This window comes from Physeter macrocephalus, chromosome 4 (assembly GCF_002837175.3).
Source record: "Physeter macrocephalus isolate SW-GA chromosome 4, ASM283717v5, whole genome shotgun sequence".
NCBI lineage: Eukaryota > Metazoa > Chordata > Mammalia > Artiodactyla > Physeteridae > Physeter > Physeter macrocephalus.
The window spans coordinates 144,778,768-144,800,382 of NC_041217.1; the positions used below are offsets into that span (position 1 = coordinate 144,778,768).

The 21,615-nt window shown below is 51.8% G+C and overlaps 1 protein-coding gene across 3 annotated transcripts in view; it reads left to right on the top strand.

Annotated features, from left to right (window-relative positions):
* Positions 1-266: 266 nt before the first annotated feature.
* The window catches only part of TRABD2B (TraB domain containing 2B), a 117,408-nt gene continuing 96,059 nt past the window's right edge, over positions 267-21,615 (top strand). For 2 of the 3 annotated variants that reach the window (XM_055084636.1, XM_055084635.1), the window contains exons 1-2: positions 267-745; positions 2,759-3,319. In XM_055084636.1, the coding sequence (XP_054940611.1) occupies positions 644-745; positions 2,759-3,319 (663 nt within the window). In that variant the 5' untranslated portion in view covers positions 267-643. Of the gene's footprint in view, positions 746-2,758; positions 3,320-5,003; positions 5,711-21,615 lie in introns of those variants that run through there. The other variant, XM_028488113.2, reaches the window with a different exon arrangement.

The window sequence follows — 21,615 nt, forward strand, 5'->3', positions numbered from 1 at the left end:
CCCAGCCCCCCGCCCGGCCCGGCTCCGCGCCGCTCTCCCGCCCTCCTCTCTCCCTCCCTCCCGGCCGCGGAGCAGCATGGCGGAGCCCGGGCAGCGGCCGCGCGGCCGCCCGCCGCCCCTCTGAGCCCCGCTCGGGGGCCACCGGGCGCCCCAGACCTGACCCCCGCCCCCGCCGCGCCCGCCGCCGCACTTGTCCCCCCGCGCGCCCCCTGGAGCGCCGCGCACCCCTGGGACCGTTGCGCGCGCCCCGGGTCCCCAGCATAACCCTGGGACCCCGCGCGCCCGCCGTCCCGGTACTACCCCGAGAACCCCGCGCGCCCCTGGACCGCGACGCAGCTCTGGGACCTCCGCGCGCCCCGGCAACCCGGCGCGCTCTCACAACCCCGGGGCTCGGCCAACCCGGCTGCGCGTCCCGGCGCAAGGGCCCCGCCCCAGAGGATCCCCCTCTTGCAACAGACGGAGCCCCGCCCCAGAGGGACCCCCAGGTCCGGCAGGGACATCCAGCCACGCCCCAGAGGGCTCCCGGCATCCCGTGTCTGGAGCCCCGCGCTCCAGAGGAACCTCCGTGCCCAGACGGGGGCTGCCCGCCCAGCTGAGGGGCGCCGCCCAGAAGGGTCCCCCGCGCCCCGCGGGCCCCGGCAGGATGCACGCCGCCCTGGCGGGGCCGTTGCTCGCCGCCCTCCTCGCCACCGCCCGCGCCCGCCCGCAGCCCCCGGACGCAGGACAGTGCCGGCCGCCCGGATCGGTGAGCGAGCGCCCGCCCGGCCACTCTCCCGGCCGCGCGGCCACTCCAGCCCTGCGGGGACGATGGTTTGGGGGGTCCTCCTACCTTCCGCACCCACCTCGACCCACCCGCTCCACCTCCGCCCGCCGGGCACAGCCTCGGGCGCCCTTCCCTGGCTTCTGCCGCCGGGGCTCCAGCTCCGTCCGGGGAGGCGAGGTGGGGCGCTCCCTCTCCAGCTCCTCCAAACGCTGACGCTCTCGGGCTCTCCTCGACTTTCGGTCCTGCTTGGACCTTTCCTCTCTGTGCCCTTTTTGACTCCCCTCTTTCTTACTTTTAGCCTGTCCTTACCCTCTGGCTCCTCTCTTCTCATTTCTGACTCTGTTTCTACCATTCCTTGCCCTTCTCTTCTCTGCCCCTTCCTCTCATTCTTACACGCTCAGACCCCTTGCAGGCTTCCCTCTCCCCCACCCCCGTCCCCACCCTTGACTAAGGCAAACTTTCTCCCTCTCCAGCCCAGGCCCCAGCACCCACTCTCCCAAGTGCCCCGATTTCACAAAAAGGAGGAAGATTCCAGAGGAGAGGAAAGAAAGTGCCAGGACATGCTGGCCTAATATTTCCGTGGGGGTTGAGTAATTACTAGTTCTCCTAATTTTTCTTCCAAACTCAGGAATCCCTTGATTTCCCTCAGTCTCTCTCCCTCAAAGTGTACATTAATGCATGGAAAATAACCCTGAATTGGAGGCCAGAGACCAGGAAAAGTTTGTGTAGGGTCCTCACTGGCTGCGCTCTTAGTTGACCTTGGGCAAGGTGCACCTCCAGTGTCATGACTTGTTCAGAAACAGGGAGCTCCGCGACAGGCAGGGTGCTCAGAGCTAGTCTCTCTCCAGTATGCTGGGATTTACAATTTTTGGTTGTCAGTAAAGTAAGGTACTGTTCGCTTTGCCCACCCTGACAGATACTTCTCATTTGTGCTAGAATCAAGCAGAAGAATTTTATGAGTTGACCGAGAGCTTGCAGACGGTGGATGGCAGTGGACAGTCCAGGGGGTATTCTGGATAGAAAATGCCTGAGAGAAATGATAGTCCCTTTCCCATGCCCCTTAACCCCTGGACCTAAACTGGATCTGGAGAAATGACCCATGTCCTCCTGCCCCTCCTTCCCCTCTACACAGACACACACATCCCTCTTCAGAGCTTAGGTGATGGCAGAGAATTGGACTTGGAGACCAGGTACACCTTTTGAGGGGAGGAGCCCAGAAAGCATGTACATTTCTTGGGACTAATTCTGTGAAATCTTTCCCTCCCAAACCAGGGCCTTGAGACTTTACTTAGCCTGCAGGTTGTAAAGCACTTTCTCATCTGTGGTTTCAGCTGGTGGAGCAGAGTAGCTGACACCCCAGACCTGCCCTCCAAAAAGAAAATTGTATCCGCCCTGCTGAATGGGAAGTAGCTGTTTAAATAGGTGTGCTATTTTTAATAGGTGTTCTGCTTTCAAAGTGCTCTTGGCATGTATCTTCTAATGGTTGGATTTAAAAGTTATATGACTTCCTCCTTTCTTGCCAGAGCAGCACTCTTGGTCCCCCTCTTTCCACCCTCCACATGAAACACCACCGGTGAAGGTTTGGCTTGGCCAGGCATGAATATTCTCAGGTGGCGTGGCAGTCCTTGGCACTCACAGTGAGAGCCAGTCATAATGGGAGCTTCCTTCGCTGCCTCCTCCCTCTGTGCCTGGCACTGCTCTTCGGGCTTATTTACATAGATTGTGTCTTTTCCTTCTCCCAACAATCCCTGGGGTGGCTGCTTTCAGCTCCCATTTTACAGATGGGGAAACTGGGTCTGTGGGAAGTGAAACAGGGTGCTTAAGATCATACAGCTAAGATGTGGGTCTTTCAGCTTCCAAAGCCCTTGTTTCTTCCCGTGACCCCATGTAGCTCTCTGCCTTCCATCCCGAGCTCCACCTGCCCCCTCTGTTCTAACCTTGGCTTAATTCTGCTGCCTTCAGCCTCACTGCCTTCCTTTACCTGTCCCCCTGCAGCAGAGGGACCTGAACTCCTTCCTGTGGACTATTCGGCGTGACCCCCCGGCCTACCTGTTTGGCACCATCCACGTCCCCTACACCCGCGTCTGGGACTTCATCCCGGACAACTCCAAGGCGGCCTTCCAGGCCAGCGCCCGCGTCTACTTTGAGCTGGACCTGACAGACCCCTACACCATCTCGGCTCTGGCCAGCTGCCAGCTGCTGCCGCACGGGGAGAACCTGCAGGACGTGCTGCCCCGTGAGCTCTACTGGCGCCTGAAGCGCCACCTGGACTACGTGAAGCTGATGATGCCGTCGTGGATGACGCCCGCACAGCGGGGCAAGGGGCTCTACGCCGACTATCTATTCAACGCCATCGCGGGCAACTGGGAGCGCAAGAGGCCGGTGTGGGTGATGCTCATGGTGAACTCGCTCACGGAGACCGACGTGCGCTCCCGGGGCGTGCCTGTGCTTGACCTCTACCTGGCCCAGCGGGCCGAGAAGATGAAGAAGAGCACCGGGGCCGTGGAGCGCGTGGAGGAGCAGTGTCATCCGCTCAATGGGCTCAACTTCTCCCAGGTAAGCGTACAGCGCCCGCCCCAGAGCCCGGCAGCCGCCATGCGCCTTGGTCCTCTTCTCTGATGGTGTTCCCTCGGCAGGCAGAACCCTGCCCTTCCCCGAAAGGGAGAGGGTCTTTTGGGCTGTGGGGCAGCTCTTGAGCTGCCTTTGTGGCGGTATGAGGGCAAACTGGCGTGTGCTGCAATTGGGGGTAAGAGTTTGTGCGTTTGCTTCTATCTCAGTGGTGCTATCTGTTGGGGATACACACTCCCCACCTGCTGTGCTCGCCCGAGCAGAATTTCCCTCAGAGCATCCCAGTGATGAAAAACAAAAAGAAAGAGTTTCCAGTTTGGGCCTGACTTTCCCTGAGACCCTGGGGTCCCGAGAGCAGGAGGCTGTCTTGAGGCTGTTGTATGGGTGCATCCAGGCAGCTGTGTGTATGTACAGAGGACGCATAGAGGGAGATGGGCTTCTTGAGGTGGGGTTGGGGTCGGGGGACAGGAGAAGTGCGATGGGCCTGGTCTCTAGTGACCCTGGCTTGCTGTTAAGCGCTGCCAGGTTTCCCGGGGCCGCTGCAAAGCTCCAGGTGACCCTCGGACTGCCTCCCCTAGGCTGGGAGAAGGTCAGCAAGGATAGTTTTGGGGTTAATAATTTCAGAGAAGTGTGTTCACTTAAAGGTTGACAGTTCTGATTTCTGAACCTCAGGTGTAGGGGCAGGGAGAAGGGCGGAGCTTAGGAGGTTTAAAGTCTCTGGCTGCCAGAGACCTGATCCAGCAAAATGTCATTAAAAGCCCCATCTCCATGGTCAGAGGTCACTCACAACTCACTGGCCCCAAACTCAACTCTGAGGCCCAGGGAACAATGAGTTCACATCTGCGCCTTGAGAACGGGCTGTCAGTCCCTGAGTCAGGGCTGGTGGCTCCTGCAAGGAGGCCGGGCCCATGCCCCAAGCATGGTGTGGTCCCCAAGACATACTCCTCCCATAAGGAGACAGCCCCGTAAATTGGCCAGACTAGAAACTCTACCACTGGAACCAGACCTGCTTGGCTGCTCCTGAGATGTCGCAAGCTCTTCACCAGGGAAACAGGGGCAGAAACTGATCCCCCTTTGGAGATCTCTGGCTTTTGTTTTTCCTGGGGAAATGCAATATTGTCCCCGGGGAGGTAAGAAGCCAGATTGATTTGCCGGCCAAATGAAAGGCGGGTTTGTCGGTTCTCCTGCTGGCTCTCCCATAATTGTGGAGCCCTTACCCAGAGGGCCCCGGTGGCAGGAATATTGGGGCAGTTAGTCACGCCCCGCAGGGTTCTGACTACGCCTGACTCCTTCTCCGCGGGGAAAAATCCTGTGCATTCTCTGGCCCAGCGCTGATTCCTCTGAACGTACCGGCTTTCTCCCTCTGAAGTGACTTTTCCCTTGCCAGCCTCGGGAGCTGATATTATCTGCGTCGGGCTCCCCAGCGCTCGCCGCCCATCTCATTTTGGAGGCAGGTTTGTAGGAGGCCTCTCTGTTCAGAGGCCTCACGTCTGGCCTTGATATCTTTTTTAGGCTGGGGAGGTGGGGGGATCCACCGTCACTCTCAACACCCTCTTTGTACCAACCACAGAGGAATCCGACCAGAGGCGAAGGGAGCACACAGACCCTCTGGTTAAACAGCCCCTGGCTTTAATCTGTCTCTCTTAAAACAACAAAACTATCTTTCTTCGAGGTCTGGAAACACTGCTGTTCAACCAAAGGACGGCTTTGGTAGGTTGAAAACATTTGCTGGAAAGTGCGTGAGGTTATGTTTTAGGAAAAGTTCCTGAGAGCCATTCATCGGCCAGCGAGGAGCCCGCTGACAGTCTCCAAAGCCCACATTTGAAGATCAAACAGACTCAAACCTCTGCTTTCAAAAATGCACCCACCCATCACCAGCCCGGGCCCGCTCTTAAAATTGTTCTTGGGTCCAGCTCCTTGAGAGGGCTGTAGGAAGCAAGTCCTGAACAAAAGAAAACAGGACTCCTCTCGGTTCCGTAATCTGCACACCCTTCACCACCTGCCAGAGTGCCTGACCCCGCCAATTTGTCCTGTTATCATTTTGGAGCGAGGTGATGAAATCTCTCCTCCATCCCCGTGGGCAGCCGTGGGCTAACTGTGAAGGGAGGGATTCCAGAGCCTGGGCAGTTGGGGTTGTTAGGGATCCCCAACCCCAAAGTCAGAAATGCAACAGCCTTCTTAGTAAAATTGTATGCACGCATGCACAGTTTGATATGAACATCTGTGATGCATTATTGTACTGAAATATCTGTTAAGTGCATCAGATTTTTATTTTTTCTTTCCTCCCAGCATTACTGTTATTGCAAAATATTTGGGGAGGGGGGAGCAATGAGAGAGGAAGGACAGAAAAAAAGCCTTAAAAAGAGAGCGCCTGTTTGTTCAGACTGGAATTTTAGTGTTGTTTTTTTAAAAAAATAAATTTATTTATTTTATTTATTTATTTTTGGCTGCGTTGGGTCTTTGTTGCTGTGCGCGGGCTTTCTCTAGTTGCGTCGAGCGGGGCCTACTCTTTGTTGCGGAGCACGGGCTTCTCATTGCGGTGGCTTCTCTTGTTGAAGAGCACGGGCTCTAGGTGCACAGGCTTTAGTAGTTGTGGCACACGGGCTCAGTAGTTGCAGCTCGCAGGCTCTAGAGTGCAGGCTCAGCAGTTGTGGCGCGCACAAGCCTAGTTGCTCTGCGGCGTGTGGGATCCTCCTGGACCAGGGCTCGAACCCGCGTACCCTGCACTGGCAGGCAGACTCTGTAACCACTGCGCCACCAGGGAAGCCCGATTTTAGTTTTGACTTTAGTATTTCTCAAAATTTTATATTTTCTTCTGGTCAGAAATACCATATTTTCCCTTGCTAAATGGAGAAAGAAAGCTACATGGGCCAGAGGAATGACTGAAAAAGTTTCTTCCATCATCACACAGCTTGAAAGATCCAGCTTCTTGGCCGTGGTCACTGATTTTAATATGAACTGAGGGTACTAGACCCGACATCACCATGAGTTTGCTCTGTGTCCTTGAGCAAGTCACGTCACCTCTCTGGGCCTTGTTTTTCCCACCTGTGAAATGAGACATCAGGATTAGGTCATCATTCAAGCCACTCCAGCCCTGACATTCCATGGGACGATTATAATCAACTCCATGTGCCAGGCACCCTGCAGGAGGCTCCACACGCTTTTTCATCTTGTTGGAGTCTCACACCCCTGGAACTTTCTAAGGTGGGCACTCAGAAAGGCTGGATGACTTGCCCAAGGTCACGTGGCTAATAAGGAACAGAGCCGGTCTGCCTGACTCTAAAGGAAGGATGCACTCCTCCTGCTGCCCCATGCGGATTCTCTAGACTTCCTCCATGTAGGTAGTTCGTGTCCTGCCATTCTTCCTTCAGTCCTTTCTTCTGTTTTCTTCTTTCCTTTAGAGCTTAAAGGCTTAAAATTTTACTTCTTGGGGAATTTATACTTCTACAGAAATTATTTCCTTTGGCTATGTGGCTGGAGCAGGGATGGTAAAGGCAGGTCCTCTGAAGATTTCCGTGATGTGTTACAGACAGCTCAGCATAGTGGGCTGAGAGATGGGAGACTAGCTTCTAGGTTTCAGTCCCAGCTCTGGCTCTAAAACCAATGACTTGTATGTAACTCTGGTGTTCTTAACTAAGAATCGAATTGGGCAATAGTGACCAGCCTTTCACAACTGAGCTGGTTTTGTGAGGACGTGAGAAGCTACTACCTGTGGGAGGTTGTCGAGAGGGTAAAATGACTACCTAGATGTAAGGCTTGTGCTTGGAAAAGAGTCCGGGCGGCTTCAGGACAAGGAAAGGAGAAGGCTGCGTGGGAAGCATCAGCTCTGCCCTGTTGGCACCTTCTGCCAGCAGCCCTGTCCACTGCTCATGCTTTGCTGAACAAAGTAAAGCTGGAGTAATAGGGGGTGGTGGCAGCCCCTGCCCTCAGGGGCCTGGGGATGCCTGAGCTTTGAGTCCAGATCTTGTGACAATCTTGGGACCTGCAGATTTCAGTCGGCTCTGCTGGCTGCCTCTGGGGACTGGTACCAGCTGCCACGAACACACTGGGCTGATTAGGAGACCTCCTTCTCCCTCTAGGGGGCCTCAGTCCCCCCCACTGAGTACAGTGGAGGCACTAGATAAGGAGACCTCTAAGTTATGTGGTTCTCTGAGGCAAAATAAGAAAACGGGACACTGCCGTTCTGTACTTGGCTGTGACTTAGCTAACATGCCGACGCTATCCATCCAGTGTGCGTAGAGCCTGAACGTTTGGGCGTGGCTGCCAAGGGTGTCCGAAGTGTTTGTAAAATTCTACAGCCCCCTCTCTAGGGAGTTAGAAACCCCAAAGTCATCATTTATTGAGCTGTATCTCTGCACAGGGCGCTACATTAGACCTCGTAAGTACATCATCTCTAATCCTCACAGAGATATGACAAGGCAGAGTATCATATCTCTTTTACAGACAATAAGTTAAGGCTTAAACAGGTTAAGTCATTTGGTTGTGATTATACAACCAGGCGAGGTGGGCTCAGGATTCAAACTCAAGTGTGTCTGATGCCAGAGTCCATGTTTTTCAAGATTCCGAGAGCTGACATAATTTTGTTTTTAACAGTCAGATGGCATTATCTGGTGACGTGTGTGTGTATTGGAGTGGAGGGAGATCACCATACCTTTCTAAAAAATAAATAAAATATAAAAAATGTATAGAAAGAGATCATTGAAAAGTGCTGAAACTGATTTTCTCCCTGGCTTAGAAATTGAATCTTATTCTAAACTAGGAGCTCCCAAAGGCATGCCCAGCTTTCCAAGGGACCATTGTGAAGACGGCACCCCTAACACAGGCTAAGCAGCACAGTTGAATAAAGGTTGTCCTTGGTTATAGTCAGAGGTCGTATATCTATACCACATATTATTGGGTGCTCAATTAGTATTTAGAGAGAGAATGAATGAATGAATGGTCAGAAACCGTGATATGACGATCCCTGCTTCCCTTCCTTCCTCCATCCAGCACTATTGAATGAATGAATGAATGAATGAATGAATGAAGAAAGATGACACAAGCCACAGTGAAGAGCCTCCTCCTTGAACTTTAATAGGTCCACACCATCCTACAAGGACACGAAATGTGGAAATCATGAAGTGGGTAGTTGAATACAAAGTAGGCTCTAGCCCTACCCCATCCCTACCTTGGCTGTGACTCTGGGCTTGTCCTGTCCCTCTCTGGGCCTAGGTTGCCCCTCTGTCCCACGATTTCCAGGCCCGACCCAGTTCTGACTTCTGCGGTTTTCATCTTCGGTCCTTGTATCTTGGAGGCCCTGGGCCACCCTGAGATTTCGAGCCTGAGTTCTCCACCGTTGGGAGGGGCTGGCAGGCTTGTCTGTGGGGGCTGCTGCCGATACCTACTCATCCGGAAGCCTGCTAGTTCCCGTGGGTGACCTGCTGCCTCTTGTTGCCAGCCTGCAGGGTAGACAGAGCCCCAGCCCGTCGTGGCACAGTCTGGTGGACAGCTGCCCAGCCTTGGAGGCTGCCCGTCATCAGGACCCCTGTCCCCCACCGGCTCCCTCACTCTTTCAGCCAGAGCACCTTAGTGTCAGCCAGGACAATGCTGGGAGCAGAGACTGGGAAACAGCCTAGATTTCTCCCCTGGAGAGGTCACTGCCAAGTCAGGGTGAGTGAGCATTATTAGTCCTTTCTTACAGCCGTGGAAACTGAGGCATGGAGCGCCTGTGCATTAGTCTCCCCTGTGTCCTGTCTCCACATGTCACACGGAGAGCCTGTTCTTGCTGTCTCTTGCTGTTATGCATTTCCATCCTGCAGAACCCACTCTCACTTCCCATCCTCCAAGAATGGCTATTGCTGGGTCCTACACCCCACCTGAGCCTCCATGGCAACTACAGCAGCACCGACCTTTGGTTCCTCAAGTCCTCAGTACTTGTCCTTACTTCTGGCTTCCCATCAGATCCATGTGCCTTCCCCAGAGTGAAGGGGCCAGACACCTCCCCTAAGACCGTTGGGCACCCCTAAGGACGTCCGACCATGCTGAGCCCTCTTCTCCCCAGAAGACAGCCACAGAGTGAGAGCCCCTGGGTCAGTATTGGCTCCAAGCACAGGCTGGCCTAGTCTGCACGTGTAACTCCGGATCCTGGCCTGGGAGCAAGCTGCTTCTGGCCCCGCCTCCACGCTGCGCTTCTGGAAGCCTGCCACACCCACCGTGGCTCCCTCCCGCACCGAGCCCTGTGGTTGGGAGCTGTTCAGCAAATGTCTGTCACACGGTGTGGAAGTCACTTGGGGGACCCCTAGCACTGACCCCTTGGCATGTGTACTCTCAGACTCTTTGTGTGCCCGGAGAGCTGTTTGCAAAGAGCCCCTGCCAGCACAGCAGGCTCTGTCCTTTTTTTTTTCCCTGACTTGGTTAACTCAGACTTTAGCATTTAATATATTATCCCAACATGGGGTGGGTGGGGCGGGGGGAAACAAACTCAGGAGCAGACGCACAGGATGGCTTAGGTACCTCCATCAAAGGAGAGTGAGGCCATAAAGCCGGAGGTGACCAAGATGTCATGAAATATTCTAGTCTCAGAATCAGAAGGTCACACAGCATGACGTCTTCCTGATTTACAGAATCTCCGAATCCTGAGCCGGGACTTGGAGGCTCAGGGAATCTAAGAATGGTGAAATCTTAGAACATTAGGCTCAGAGGCATTTTTGGACTCGAAGAATCTTCACATCGTGAAATCCTAGCCCCTTAGCTTTGAAGACATTTTCTCAGCTCATACACACAGACTTCTAAAATCTTAGAGTTGGAAGGGACCAGTTCTCAAGAATTCCAAGAAGTCCCATCTACAAACACAGTGATCTCCTTCCCGCAGCCACTCACCCACCAGCCGATCCCAGGCCAAAGAGAAAAGCCTGAGCGGCAAAGCACTTTGAGACGGAGATAAAAACGGGAGCGTGCCTGTGCCTTTGTTAATAGTTCCCATTTGGACATCTCTCAAAGCCAGGAAGAGGTCTCCTGGTAATGCAGCTTTCCGAGGGAGGAAACTGAAGAATGGGACAAGCCTGCTGCCTGCCAGCCGGGCTGCCGCGTTCTCTCCCCGTCGAGTTTGCTTCTAAATATTATCCACTTCACTCCCTTTTATCTCCCATCACTGGCTCTCTGTCCGCCCACTTAATCCACAGGCAGCCGGTGGCCCAGCCTTCAGTTCTGCTCAGCGGCTGCCAAGCCGTCTGGCTGAGCAGCTCCTCCAGTATCCGCAGGCTTTTAAATCTGCGCAGAATATCCGCTGGAACACAAAACGTTGCCCCAAGCTTGGAAATGCTGTTGCTTGTGCTGGGCCCTCTCCCTCTGCAGGAATTTCCTCCTTTCCTCTTCTACTTCTGATTCCTATGAGATATCCAAGGCTCAGCTCAATGCTGTACCTCCTCCAGGAAGTCTTCCCAGAATGCTCCTAAATCTCATCGGCTTGGGAAGACTTCGTGCAAGTCTTTCCTTGATGACCCAGCCACATCTATTCTTTCCCTCTGTGGAATTTTTTATGGCGTTTTGTGATATTCTTTCGGCACTTACATATTTTACATTCTATTATAATTATTACTGAGGCAGTCTTTTCTTTCCTAATCAACCTGGCTTCAAAAAACCTAGCTCAAAATATGCTCACAATTGATTACAAAATGAGACTGGATGTGTTCCAGTTCTGAAGTTGGGGCCCTGTGGTGTATCCTGTGGTTGAGGTGTTGGCAGCTCTGGATGCTAACAGGGGGCTACGTCTCGGCCTCTGTGATCACAGAAAGCCTCAGCCGGCCCACCTGAGACACGGAGAAAGTTCAGTGCTGTCGCTGGTCCATTTGGTGAGGACTTTGTAACATCCACAGGTCACTGTTGGATTTCTCCCTCTCCATCCTGGAACACTTTGTTGTTTTCTCTTCCTCGTCTGTTCCTTGCAGACAAAGCCTTCTTTTTTTTTCTCCTCTTCTCTACCCAGAGTTCATGTGAGCTTCTCCAGGTTCACTCCATCCCCCACTTAATTTTCTTTGAAAAATGTTTAATTTTATCCATTACCTGCTACTTTGCTTGGGGCTGCAGCGCTGCTGACCTGTTCTACTTCTCTCTCCCTTCCTCTCTCTGTCACGCAATCCACGGTCAGGCCTCCAGGCATTTGCTTATGCTGTTCCCTCTACCTGAGAGCCCTTCCCAGCTTTTATTGTCTGGCTATAAAAGTTCCTGAGGGCAGTCATTTGAAAAGCCTGGACTCTTCAAGCAAATGATCCTTTAGAGCCAGACTTTCATCCATGGTCACCAGATTGGACTGTCCCCTCTGGGCTGATACCACCTGATCATACATAACTCAGCAGTTTGAGTTTAGGTCCAATGATGTGACTGGTTTTGAGCACTGTGGGTTTTTTCCTTTTCTTTTCTGATTTTTTTATTGAGGCTTAATTGACATCACATTCTATTAGTTAGAGATTGAGAGAGAGCCCGCTCTCGTGATGCACACTAATCCTATCATGAGGACCCCACCTTTACGACCTCTTATAAACCTAATTCCCTTGTAAAGTTTCCATCTCCAACTACTATCATAATGGAGTTTGGGGCTTCAACCTATGGATGGAGTGGCACAAACATTCAGTCCCTAACAGCGGGTGAGTTGTACCGGGGTCACTCTGAATGCTTGGCCACCCTTGAAAAGAGCCAGAAGGTCGTCAGATTTGGCCCACACAAGTCAGGGCCCTGGAACCATTTCTGGGTAATGGCCTAGGTCCTGTGTAGTCTCTCTTCAGTGGCACCTGCTGCTAGCCTGTGTTTCTCCTTGACTAGGCAAAGGTAGTTTCCCTGGGGGAACCTACAGCCTTTCAGATTGGTCCCTGGTGATCCACGTCCCCCGTAGGCCGTGCATATGTTCCCCGGCCCTGAGTGCTGAGACCCTGTCATCTTTTATTGTTGGGGGTTCTCCCTTTTCTCCCCAGCGGGTCAGGAAGAGCAGGGGAAAGCACTCAGTTTTACTTCTCTTACCTTGTGAGCCTATTTCTCTGCACAGAGCTTCCTCCCTCCCTTCCTCATTCAGAGGGACATCCTGGTCTGATTTAACCTTCAGAACCAAGAATTAGTCTATATTCACACAGCATAGCACAAAACTCAGCTCAGACGTCCCTTAGGACACCTCGGGGTGCTGGCCCAGGACGGGCCGGTGCGCCTTCACGGCCCAGAAGCATTGCATTCATTGGGAGTGCAGGTCACCTGAGGCTAGTTGGGGTAACCTTCCTGCACCGTAGTTTCCTATCTATCGATTTCATCTGCTTTGCTGTGAGGATTAACTGATTAAAAGTGCCAGACACACATAGTTATTATTGCATCTTTAAATTAGCATCATCATATAATTTTTCAAGAAATGCTTTTTAGCTCCCACCGTGTGCCAGATGCTGGTATTTGTGCTGGAGATACGAAAGTGACCAAGAACTGTGATGCTCTTCCCTTTGCTCCCTTCCGGGGGGGCGGGGGGGGAAGGAGCAGAAGTGCCTTACACTGTGGGGCGGGGGGTGTGTGGCCGTGGCAGGTAACGCGGTGTCCTGTCGGGGGGCACAGAAGATGCACGCTTCCCAGGCCTGCCCACCTCCGCCCCAGCCCGGCTCGGAGCGCCGCTCGGCGCAGTCGGCTTTGCTCCGGCCGCCTCAATGGAAGGGTTGCCGAGAGCGAAAGTGCACATTTCCTAGAAGTGCTCCGCGCGGCCCCGCCTGACCCTCGGCCAGCCCTGGCGACCAAACAGGCGGCGCCAGCGCCCGCGTCTCCTGGCCAGCCCTACCCGGGGAAGCCAAAGTGCAAAGATAAAGGGCCAGGCCTTTTCCACTTCCTCTTCTGTTTAAAGGGCTTACCTGCTTTCCTCCCTGTGAAGGTTCTGTAGTGTCCTGACCAGTTTTATCTCCTGGGGACTGAAGGTGGTTTGTAATTTAAGCCTCGGGCCCCATTCGAAACCCCTTTTTAGAAAGGAAGATTGGGCAAAGAACGCCTTTCAGATATCTCTCTGGCTCATCTTTTAGCCCTAGTTCACACGGTTTCCCTTTCTTGAACTGCTCTGCTTTGAGTTTGAGGAGAGACAAAAGCCTAACTGGCAATGATAATTTCAACCATTTGCATCGCGGTTTGCAGTTTCCACAGTCTTTCACATGCGGTACCGCTGGATAGCTCTTCCTCCTGGCCCCCCCAGGAGGACACCTAGAGGGAGGCTAGACCAGTTTCCTGTCTCCCCCCTACCAACCTCCCCTATTTGGAACCCCAGTGGCCCCCCTCCCTGTGGCTGAAGAGTCTACTGGATTATGGGATATTTTTGAGCTCCAGACCCTCTATTGGGTCTGAGATGCAGCTTGAAGAGCTATGGATGGGCTATGGATGGGTGAACTGAGTCACTTTGGCACCTCAGTGACAATAATGCACTGTCACTGTGCTTGACCTTGACTGGAATGTTTAGTTGACCCAGCACTACATAACCCCCATGCCGAGGCCTGCTGGTGGTCTTGCAGGTGATTTTTATATTATTCTGCTTCCATCAGTATAGTTTTGTGGAGAGGGTGGTGAGAAAGGAATGCAGGATTCTTTTTTTTTTTTTTTTTTTTTTTTTTTGCCGGGGCGCGAACCCGGTTCCCCTGCATCGGCAGGCGGACGCGCAACCACTGTGCCACCAGGGAAGCCCGAATGCAGGATTCTTGATGGAGACCTTGCAGGTTGAACAGTCCTAGGGCCCATGGAGATGGGAGTGGAAAAGGCCTTGCCAAGAGGAAGGAGACCGTTAGACAGAAGTGCTGGGATGGGAAATGCAGAAGGTTTGCAAAGAAAAGTCTTGCTACCCCTCCCTCCACTGACTGTACTCTCTCCTTTTCCTCTCCAGCTCCCAAGACAGCCATTGTTATGTAGTGCCTATTATGTGCTAGGCCTCAGGTTTATCACAGTAAGTTCCTAAAATAATCCTGAAAGGTAAGTATTATTTCCCCCATTTTAGGAAATTGAGGCTAAGTCCTTTGTGCAAAATGATGGAGCCAGGATTTCTACTTAGATCTTTTGATACTTTAAGAAAAAGACTGAACTGGAAGTGGAATGCCAGCTCTACCACTTGGGCTGGATGACTGAGGGTCTGTTTCCACCTCTGAAAAACTGGGGCTCATAATAGCGTTCACCTCCTGGTGTGTTGTGAGGAGTGAATGAGGTAATGCATGTCGACCACATAGCTGACTGCCTGGCACACACTCAGAGGTAATGAATGTTAATTGCGGTGGTTTAAGTCGTGGTCATTTTAATTATTGTTATTGGCCCATTTTCACACTGTGTCTCGAGGTGAAGCCCATCCCATAGAGAAAATGGTTCTTGATCCTTTAGTCTCTCACACACCAAGCATCATCCAGAGCAGGTTTGGGGGTCGGCCTGATGGGAACCGTGCTGCCCAGCCACCTGGAGCGTGGTTATTCTTTTCTGACCGTCTGGCCATACTCCTTCTAGTTCAGCTTCCCTACAATCTCCCACTGCTCCCTGGAGTGCGGACACGTCAAAAGGAGGGAAAAAAAGTTTAGGCTGAAGGGCAACCCGCGCCCGCCCCCCCACCCCCACCCCCGCTTCAGGCCCAGCTCTGCCATGGGTTAGACCCATGCATGACCTGGGGCGATTCCCTCTCTGAGGGTCCTTTTCCTCTATTGCATAAGTCGGTGGGATATTAATAACAGTAACTCAGAGTGATGGGGAGAAGCGGGGATAAAGCCTGGCAAGGATTTTATTAGCCCTTAAGTGTGCCGTGCTGTTTGTGGTACTCAGTATGTGAGGTTTTTTTCCTCTTCTCTTTCTCCCAGAGAAATACCCTGCACATACTTAGTGAATTGAATTAGTTATTATGAAACTGTTCACCCATCCATTCCTTCCTTCAGTTGTTTACTGAGCACTACTGGGAACTACATTGTGCCAGGCTTAGTTCCAGGTCATGAATCTGGGGCTGGTGAGGAAGGGAGGGGTTGAATAGACCCCAGAGAGTGGTGCTTCACAGCGAGTGCCAAGAACGGGTCTGAGTCTTTTATATGCACTGCCCCACTGAATCCTCACCACAGTGTCTCAGGTACATACTATTATTCAACCCCATTTTACAGGTGAGGAAACTGAGGCACAGATAGGTTATTTCATTTACCTGAGGTCACAGAGCCATTGAGGGGAAGATCTAGAATTCAAACTCGGGAAGTCTGGCTGCAGAAACTGTGCTCTCACCCTCCCTGCATCTATGAAAAGGGACTGAAATCTGACAATGGGGTTGGGGGAAGAAAGGTGGGGTAATAGCTCGTCTTCTGGGACTGGAAGTACGAAAGACTGGGAGAGCCAGGGAGTTGATAGACTTCTGATGTTCCCCACTGAGGAAGGCTGCCACTTTGGGAAGGAGAGAGTGAGGTGGCCTATTGGCCAGGACCTACGGTGAGGAGGGGGTGTGAGGAGAGAGGTACAGGTTGAGAGCAGAAGCTGACCTTGGCAGGTGAAGGAAGGGCAGGGCAGGCTGAGGGCCCAATAGAAGTGGAAGCGGTGAATCTGTAACTGCACCAGTCTGGATGGCTGGGATGCTTCTTCGTGTAACTCTCTAGGGTGGGTGCAGGAGTAAGGAAGTGTGACAGAGGGCCACCCCCATCCCCAAGCCCGAGGAGTCCCTGCTGGGTTGGGTAGCAGTTCCCGCCTGCCTGTCGTGGTTGAGCACTGACCCTCAGCCCCCGCCGCATGGTGGCTGGCTCTTTGCAGGCCCTGGGGTCCTCTGGAAGCCCTACAGATGCTACCAAGATGGATGAGACTGCATCCTTGCTGTCCAGGTAGTTTTTTTGCTGGTGAGATGCTCATTGTATACAACAGACAGACCTCCCCTCCTTATGAGTACCTGGCTGGCCTGAGTACACATACATCTACTCATACTATAATTGGCAGTACAATGCCACCTGAGCTCAGTATTGAAGGACACATGGGTGTTCCCAGGGTTCAGGAGGAGCACCAGGTATGGGAGCGGGGGCTGATGGTGCTATTGATTCAGACTGAGACACCGTAATTACTCATGGTCATGGAGAGTGCTTGCTGGAGGAACAGGAGACCAGGGAACTGACCAGAGAGGCTCATGGGCCACAGAGTGGAGGGCTTGTAAGCCATGTTAAGAAGCATGGGCTTGATCCTGGGTGCACTGGGGGGCATTGTTCCCCACTCCTGTGTTCTGGAATTCACTCATTCGTCAAGCTGGAGCATCTGTCTCACCCAAACTTGCTTGGAAGTTTTCAAGCCCCTTGGCTTGAGGAAGGAGCTGCCGTGTGAAGGTCTTTTCCCTCATCAGATCCAGGATGTTCTCACTGCTGGGCCAGAGGAGAAGGACACTCAGCTTCTGGAACAGGAACGCGGGTGTGTTTTCTCTTAGAAACTGGATCGTAAAAGTAGTCTGGCGGCTCAATGAGACCAGCCGTAGTTAAAGATCAGCCTTTTGTGAGGAGCCTGAGACCCTGATCACCATTTATAAAACAGCTACTGTGGGATAACATGGCCTTGCATTTCCTGTGGCCCATTTGATGGCAGATTTGGGGGGATTCCACCTGTTAGAAGTGGAAGTGGTGTGAGGCAGGCGGTTCCGGAATGCCCACCAAGCAGAGGTGGGGGATGGGAGGATCTGCAGTTCGTAAATGGTCCGTAAACCATGAGAGCACTGGGTCAGGAGTCCAGCAGAATGAGCCTGGGCAGGTCCCTCACTGGCCGACCCCTCTCGACAGGTGTGAGTGCTTGGTAAACCATAAACGGCACCCTGCTGCTTCAAAGCCACTGTCTCATCTGGCTCTGACCTCATTGGAAAAGAGCATTTTTTATTTTATTGTCTTTTATGTGTTTACATGTCTGTCTCCTCCATAGACTGAAGTTCTCTGAGGGCAGGAACCTCATCTAATGACTTGAGTTTGCCTAGGGCCTGGCTCCAAGTACACACTCAGGGATGCTGGGAGTAGCTGTAATATTACCAGCTGTATCTACACATCATGGCCTGAGTAACCAGGTGGAAAAAAGAAAGTGCCCAACTACCCCCGCTTTGTTCCCAGATTTCCAGATGTTTGGCTCCAGGAGGTCAAACATCTAGGCAGCCATCCGTCTGTCCCACTGTGGCACCCAGGTGTTCGGCTTTGGTGACTGTGCCCACTGAGCCCCTTCTCACCCCCAGATGGGGCTGTGGTTTCCCACTGGTCCTTCGTTCCCACAGAGGCCCTAAGGGCTTCTCCTGGGATTGGAGGCATCTTCCCAGCCCTCCCTCCAACCCCCTTCCTCACACTTCTGTGTTTTTTCCAGGACACGGATCAGAGCTTCTGTTTGCTGGTCATTCAGTGATTCTCACACAATATAAATGAAAGCTGCTAAAACCGATAAATTCAAACCATGTGTGGGCACTGGGGAAGTGCAGGGACGTCAGAGGGCTGCAGTGTGAGGTGGCGGCAGCTCTGACGGCACCCAAGCTGATTTGTATATGAGAAAAGTAAATATCCCAAGTGGTAAACAGCCCTGGGTCTCTCATCATCGCTGGGATTCAAAGGCATTTAATAGGAACACACGCTCTCCATCTCTTGTAAACAAAGTGAGATTCTCTCTGCATGCTGACCTAAATTCTGCATTTTCATCTTTTGGAAAGCCAGCCAGTCACTCTAGTCGGGAGACCGCAGGCAGTCTGGCCTGTGGGGTTGGGTCGCCTTCTTCCTGGCTTTGGCAGCTGGTCTAGCACTTTGGCTTTGCAGAGGGCTACCTTTTCATCTCTCTTGGCCTTAGAGCAAATGGGTTGGGTGGCCATTCTCACCCTTGTCTCGTTGAGGAACACGAAGCCCAGAGACGTAAATCAACTTGCCCAAGATTACACATCAGGTCCAGCTGAGCCAGGACACCTCTTCTCTCCTTCCTGAGGACCCTCTAGCTCTCCATCCTTTCTCATGAATGGTAGCTCTGTTCTCCCTCTCTCAGAATCCCAGCAACATCCTCATCAACTCCTCCCTTATTTCCTCTCCCTTTCTGGAGCCAGGCCTTCCTCTGGGTCCCTGCTTCCTCTGTTTTATTTTATTTTATTTTATGTTTTTATTCAGGCAGTTCTTGTGTTTAGGAAAGTGCCCCAGGGAAGGAACCAGACAGTCATGGGTTGGAGAGTTCTGGTTTCTCCACCTGTCAACTGTGTGGCTTCCAACAAGTTCCTTCTCTTGAGCCTTGCAGTTGTCAGTCTTCACATCTATAAAAGGAGGATAAGAACAACTGCCCTCTTAGATGGCTGTGAGGATTAAATGGAGCTCCCATGTGTGGAAATGCCCAGCCTGCTCCATCCCACTTTCCTTCAACTCCGGACTCTTCAAGTGGCCTCCTAATTGTTAGAAAGGGCTTGATACTTAAAATTGCATACAACTAAGTGTACCACGTACACATACACAAGTTAATACATGAAAAACTGGTGAAGTCTGAATCACATCACTGGATTGTGTCAATGTCATGTTCCTGGTTTTGATATTGAATTCCAGTTATGTGAGATGTCACTGTTGGGGGAAGTTGGGTGAAGGGTATTCTTTCTCGCAATTGCATGTCAATCTATAATTATCTCAACATAAAAAGTTTAATGAGGAAAATGAATTCACCTTCCCATCACACTCCTTCTTCTGCGCCCACTGCAGGCCAGGTACTACTCCAGGTACTAGGCATGTGTCAGTGGACACGAAAGAAAAAAATTCCTCTTTCCCACCTCCTTCAGGTCTTTGCTCAAAGGTGGTCTCCCTGACACCCTACTTAAGATCGCACATCACTCCCTTGAACTTCCTGTCCTCCTTGCCTGCCTTTTTCTTCCATAGCACCTGTCCTCAGCTGGCATTCTATATATTTTATTTACTTATTTTGTTTATTGCCCTTTATTTACTCTCTCACTAGAATGTCAGCTCCATGAGAGTATTCTGTCTGTGTTCTCTGTATCCTTGGCATCTAGAACATGCCTGGCGTGCAGTAGGCCCTCAGCTAAAGTTTGTTGAATGGCTGAGAGGTGACAGATAAGAAACAAGTCAGGATGGGCTGAGTACTAAAGGCAAAGAAAGCAGAGAAGGGGAGGGTGAGATGGTGGAGGAAATGTCGTTTTGATCACGTATTTTTCTGCAAATCTTGCAGGCCTCCCTGTTGTGTGAGGGGTAAAGTCCTGGCTTCTTAGATTGTGATCTACTCATTAATTCACTCTTCTTTTTATTCATTTACCAGATGTTCCTTTGAGCCTTTACTATGTGCAGGGCCCTCTAGAGCAGGCAGAGAGGAGGCAGGAAAGGATCTTGCCCCCAGGAGGCCTACGGGTGGGTAGGAGAGATGGGACAGGAATGGAAACAGCACATGACAAGGAAGAATGAAGCTGGTGTGAGCCAAGTAAGAGTGCTGGGGGAGGGGTGCTGAGGAGGGAGGGCTCACTTGTGGGCAGGGTGCTTGGGGAAGGCTCCGTGGAGGAGGTGCTGATTCCTGGTTTGAAAAGTCTGGGAGGATCTCCAGGCCTTTTCTGGTCCAGCCCCTGCTCAGCGAACCAATTTCCTCTTACATGGCTCCCCTAGGGGACCCGGCAACTCTAATCCTACTGCTCCCTGTAGCTGGTTCTGGATGCCCCGGCTCTGCTGATGCTGCGACCCCTGCCTGCCTCTCTCTTTCCCTCTGTCTCTCTAAATCCTATTTCCTCTTCCAGATCCAGCCTGGCCTTTCCTGCAGGAAGGCTTCCCTGATTGCCCTAGTTCCCACGATCTGTTGTCTTTGAACATCTGTGCCATTTGTAGTCTGTATTGCGCTGTTTGACCTCTTATGAGAGAGGGGACCAGCTTCACTGTGGGTGGGACTTGACCCTCCATCTGGGGCAGGAGCTGGCTGCTAAGTTGAACTTAGGCTTAGGTACACAGTAGACCCTCAGCAGTGCTTGTGGCTGGATGGACTCGAGAGCACTGGAAAAATGTCATTCATCTTCAAAGAGGACAGGATTTGTCATTTTTGTCATTGACCTAAACTCTCCTTGTCTAGAACCACTGGAAGTCCAGTTAGGAGAGGGATGAAGTCTGCCTTTACAGTTTTTCTGAGTGTGTTGTTAACAAACTTAATGCTGTAAACAGAGCAGCCCCAGTGCTTAACAGACTCCAGGAATTTGTCTCTTTCCTGGCATCATACTGGAGCCTGTGCTCAGTGAATTCTTACAAAAAGACATGGAAGTATCTTTCCAGCATTTACTGCTGTACATTCATTCACCTAACAAATGTGGTTTTTAAATAAATTTTTAAATTTTAGCTAGTTTCTGATGTACAGAATTATCGAGAAGATAGTACAGACAGTTCTATACCCACTTCCCCCGTTGCTGACATCTCACATTAGCATGGTACATTTCTCACGACGAATGCACCAATATTGATATGTTATTATTAACTAAAGTCTATACTTCACTTGGATTTCCTTAGTTTTCCCCTAATGTCCTTTTTCTGTTCCAGCATCCCATATTACATTTACCTGTCATCTCTCCTTCGATTACTCTTGGCTGTGACAGTTTCTCAGACTTTCCTTGTTTTTGATGACCTTGACATTGAGTACTGATCAGATATTTGTCCCTCCACTGGGATTTGTTTTGATGTTTTTCTCATGATTCGACTGGGGTTAAGCTTTTGGGGGAGGACGACCAGAGATAAAGGGCCATATTCATCACGTCGTATCAAGGACACATACTGCCAACCCGATTTATGGCTGTTGGCATTAACCTTGATCACCTGGCTGAGGCACTGTGTCAGGTTTCTCCACTAAAAGTTACTCCTTTCCCCCCCGTCTTTCCATACTGTCCACTTTGGCAAGAAGTCACTACGAGCGGCCCATACCTAAGGCGTGGGGAATGTTGTTTCCCTTCAACCAATGTGTTTGGAATGCTTGCTCTGTGCTGGGCACTGTTACGGATGCTGAAAATACAGCTGTGAATGAGACAGAAAAGATTCTTTTCCTACATGGAACTTTCATTCAAGTGAGGGTTTAATAATAAATAAATCGTTTTAGAGCATGATACATTGTATAAAGAAAAAAAGGCAATGGACCAGAGAGGGACCTGGGTGCTAGGGGGTAAAGGAGGGGGAGGAGAAGGTGCTTGTTTCCTTGCGTTTTCAGGCAAAGGTGCCTTTTGAGCTGAGTCTAGAGGGGTGAGGAGGGACCAGCCATGAGCACCTGGGAAGCAAATTCTGGGCAGAAGGAGAGGCAGATGCCAAACACTGAGGCCTGTTTAAGGAGCAGAAAGGATGTCATGATCAGAGTCCTGTGTGTACTGGACGGTG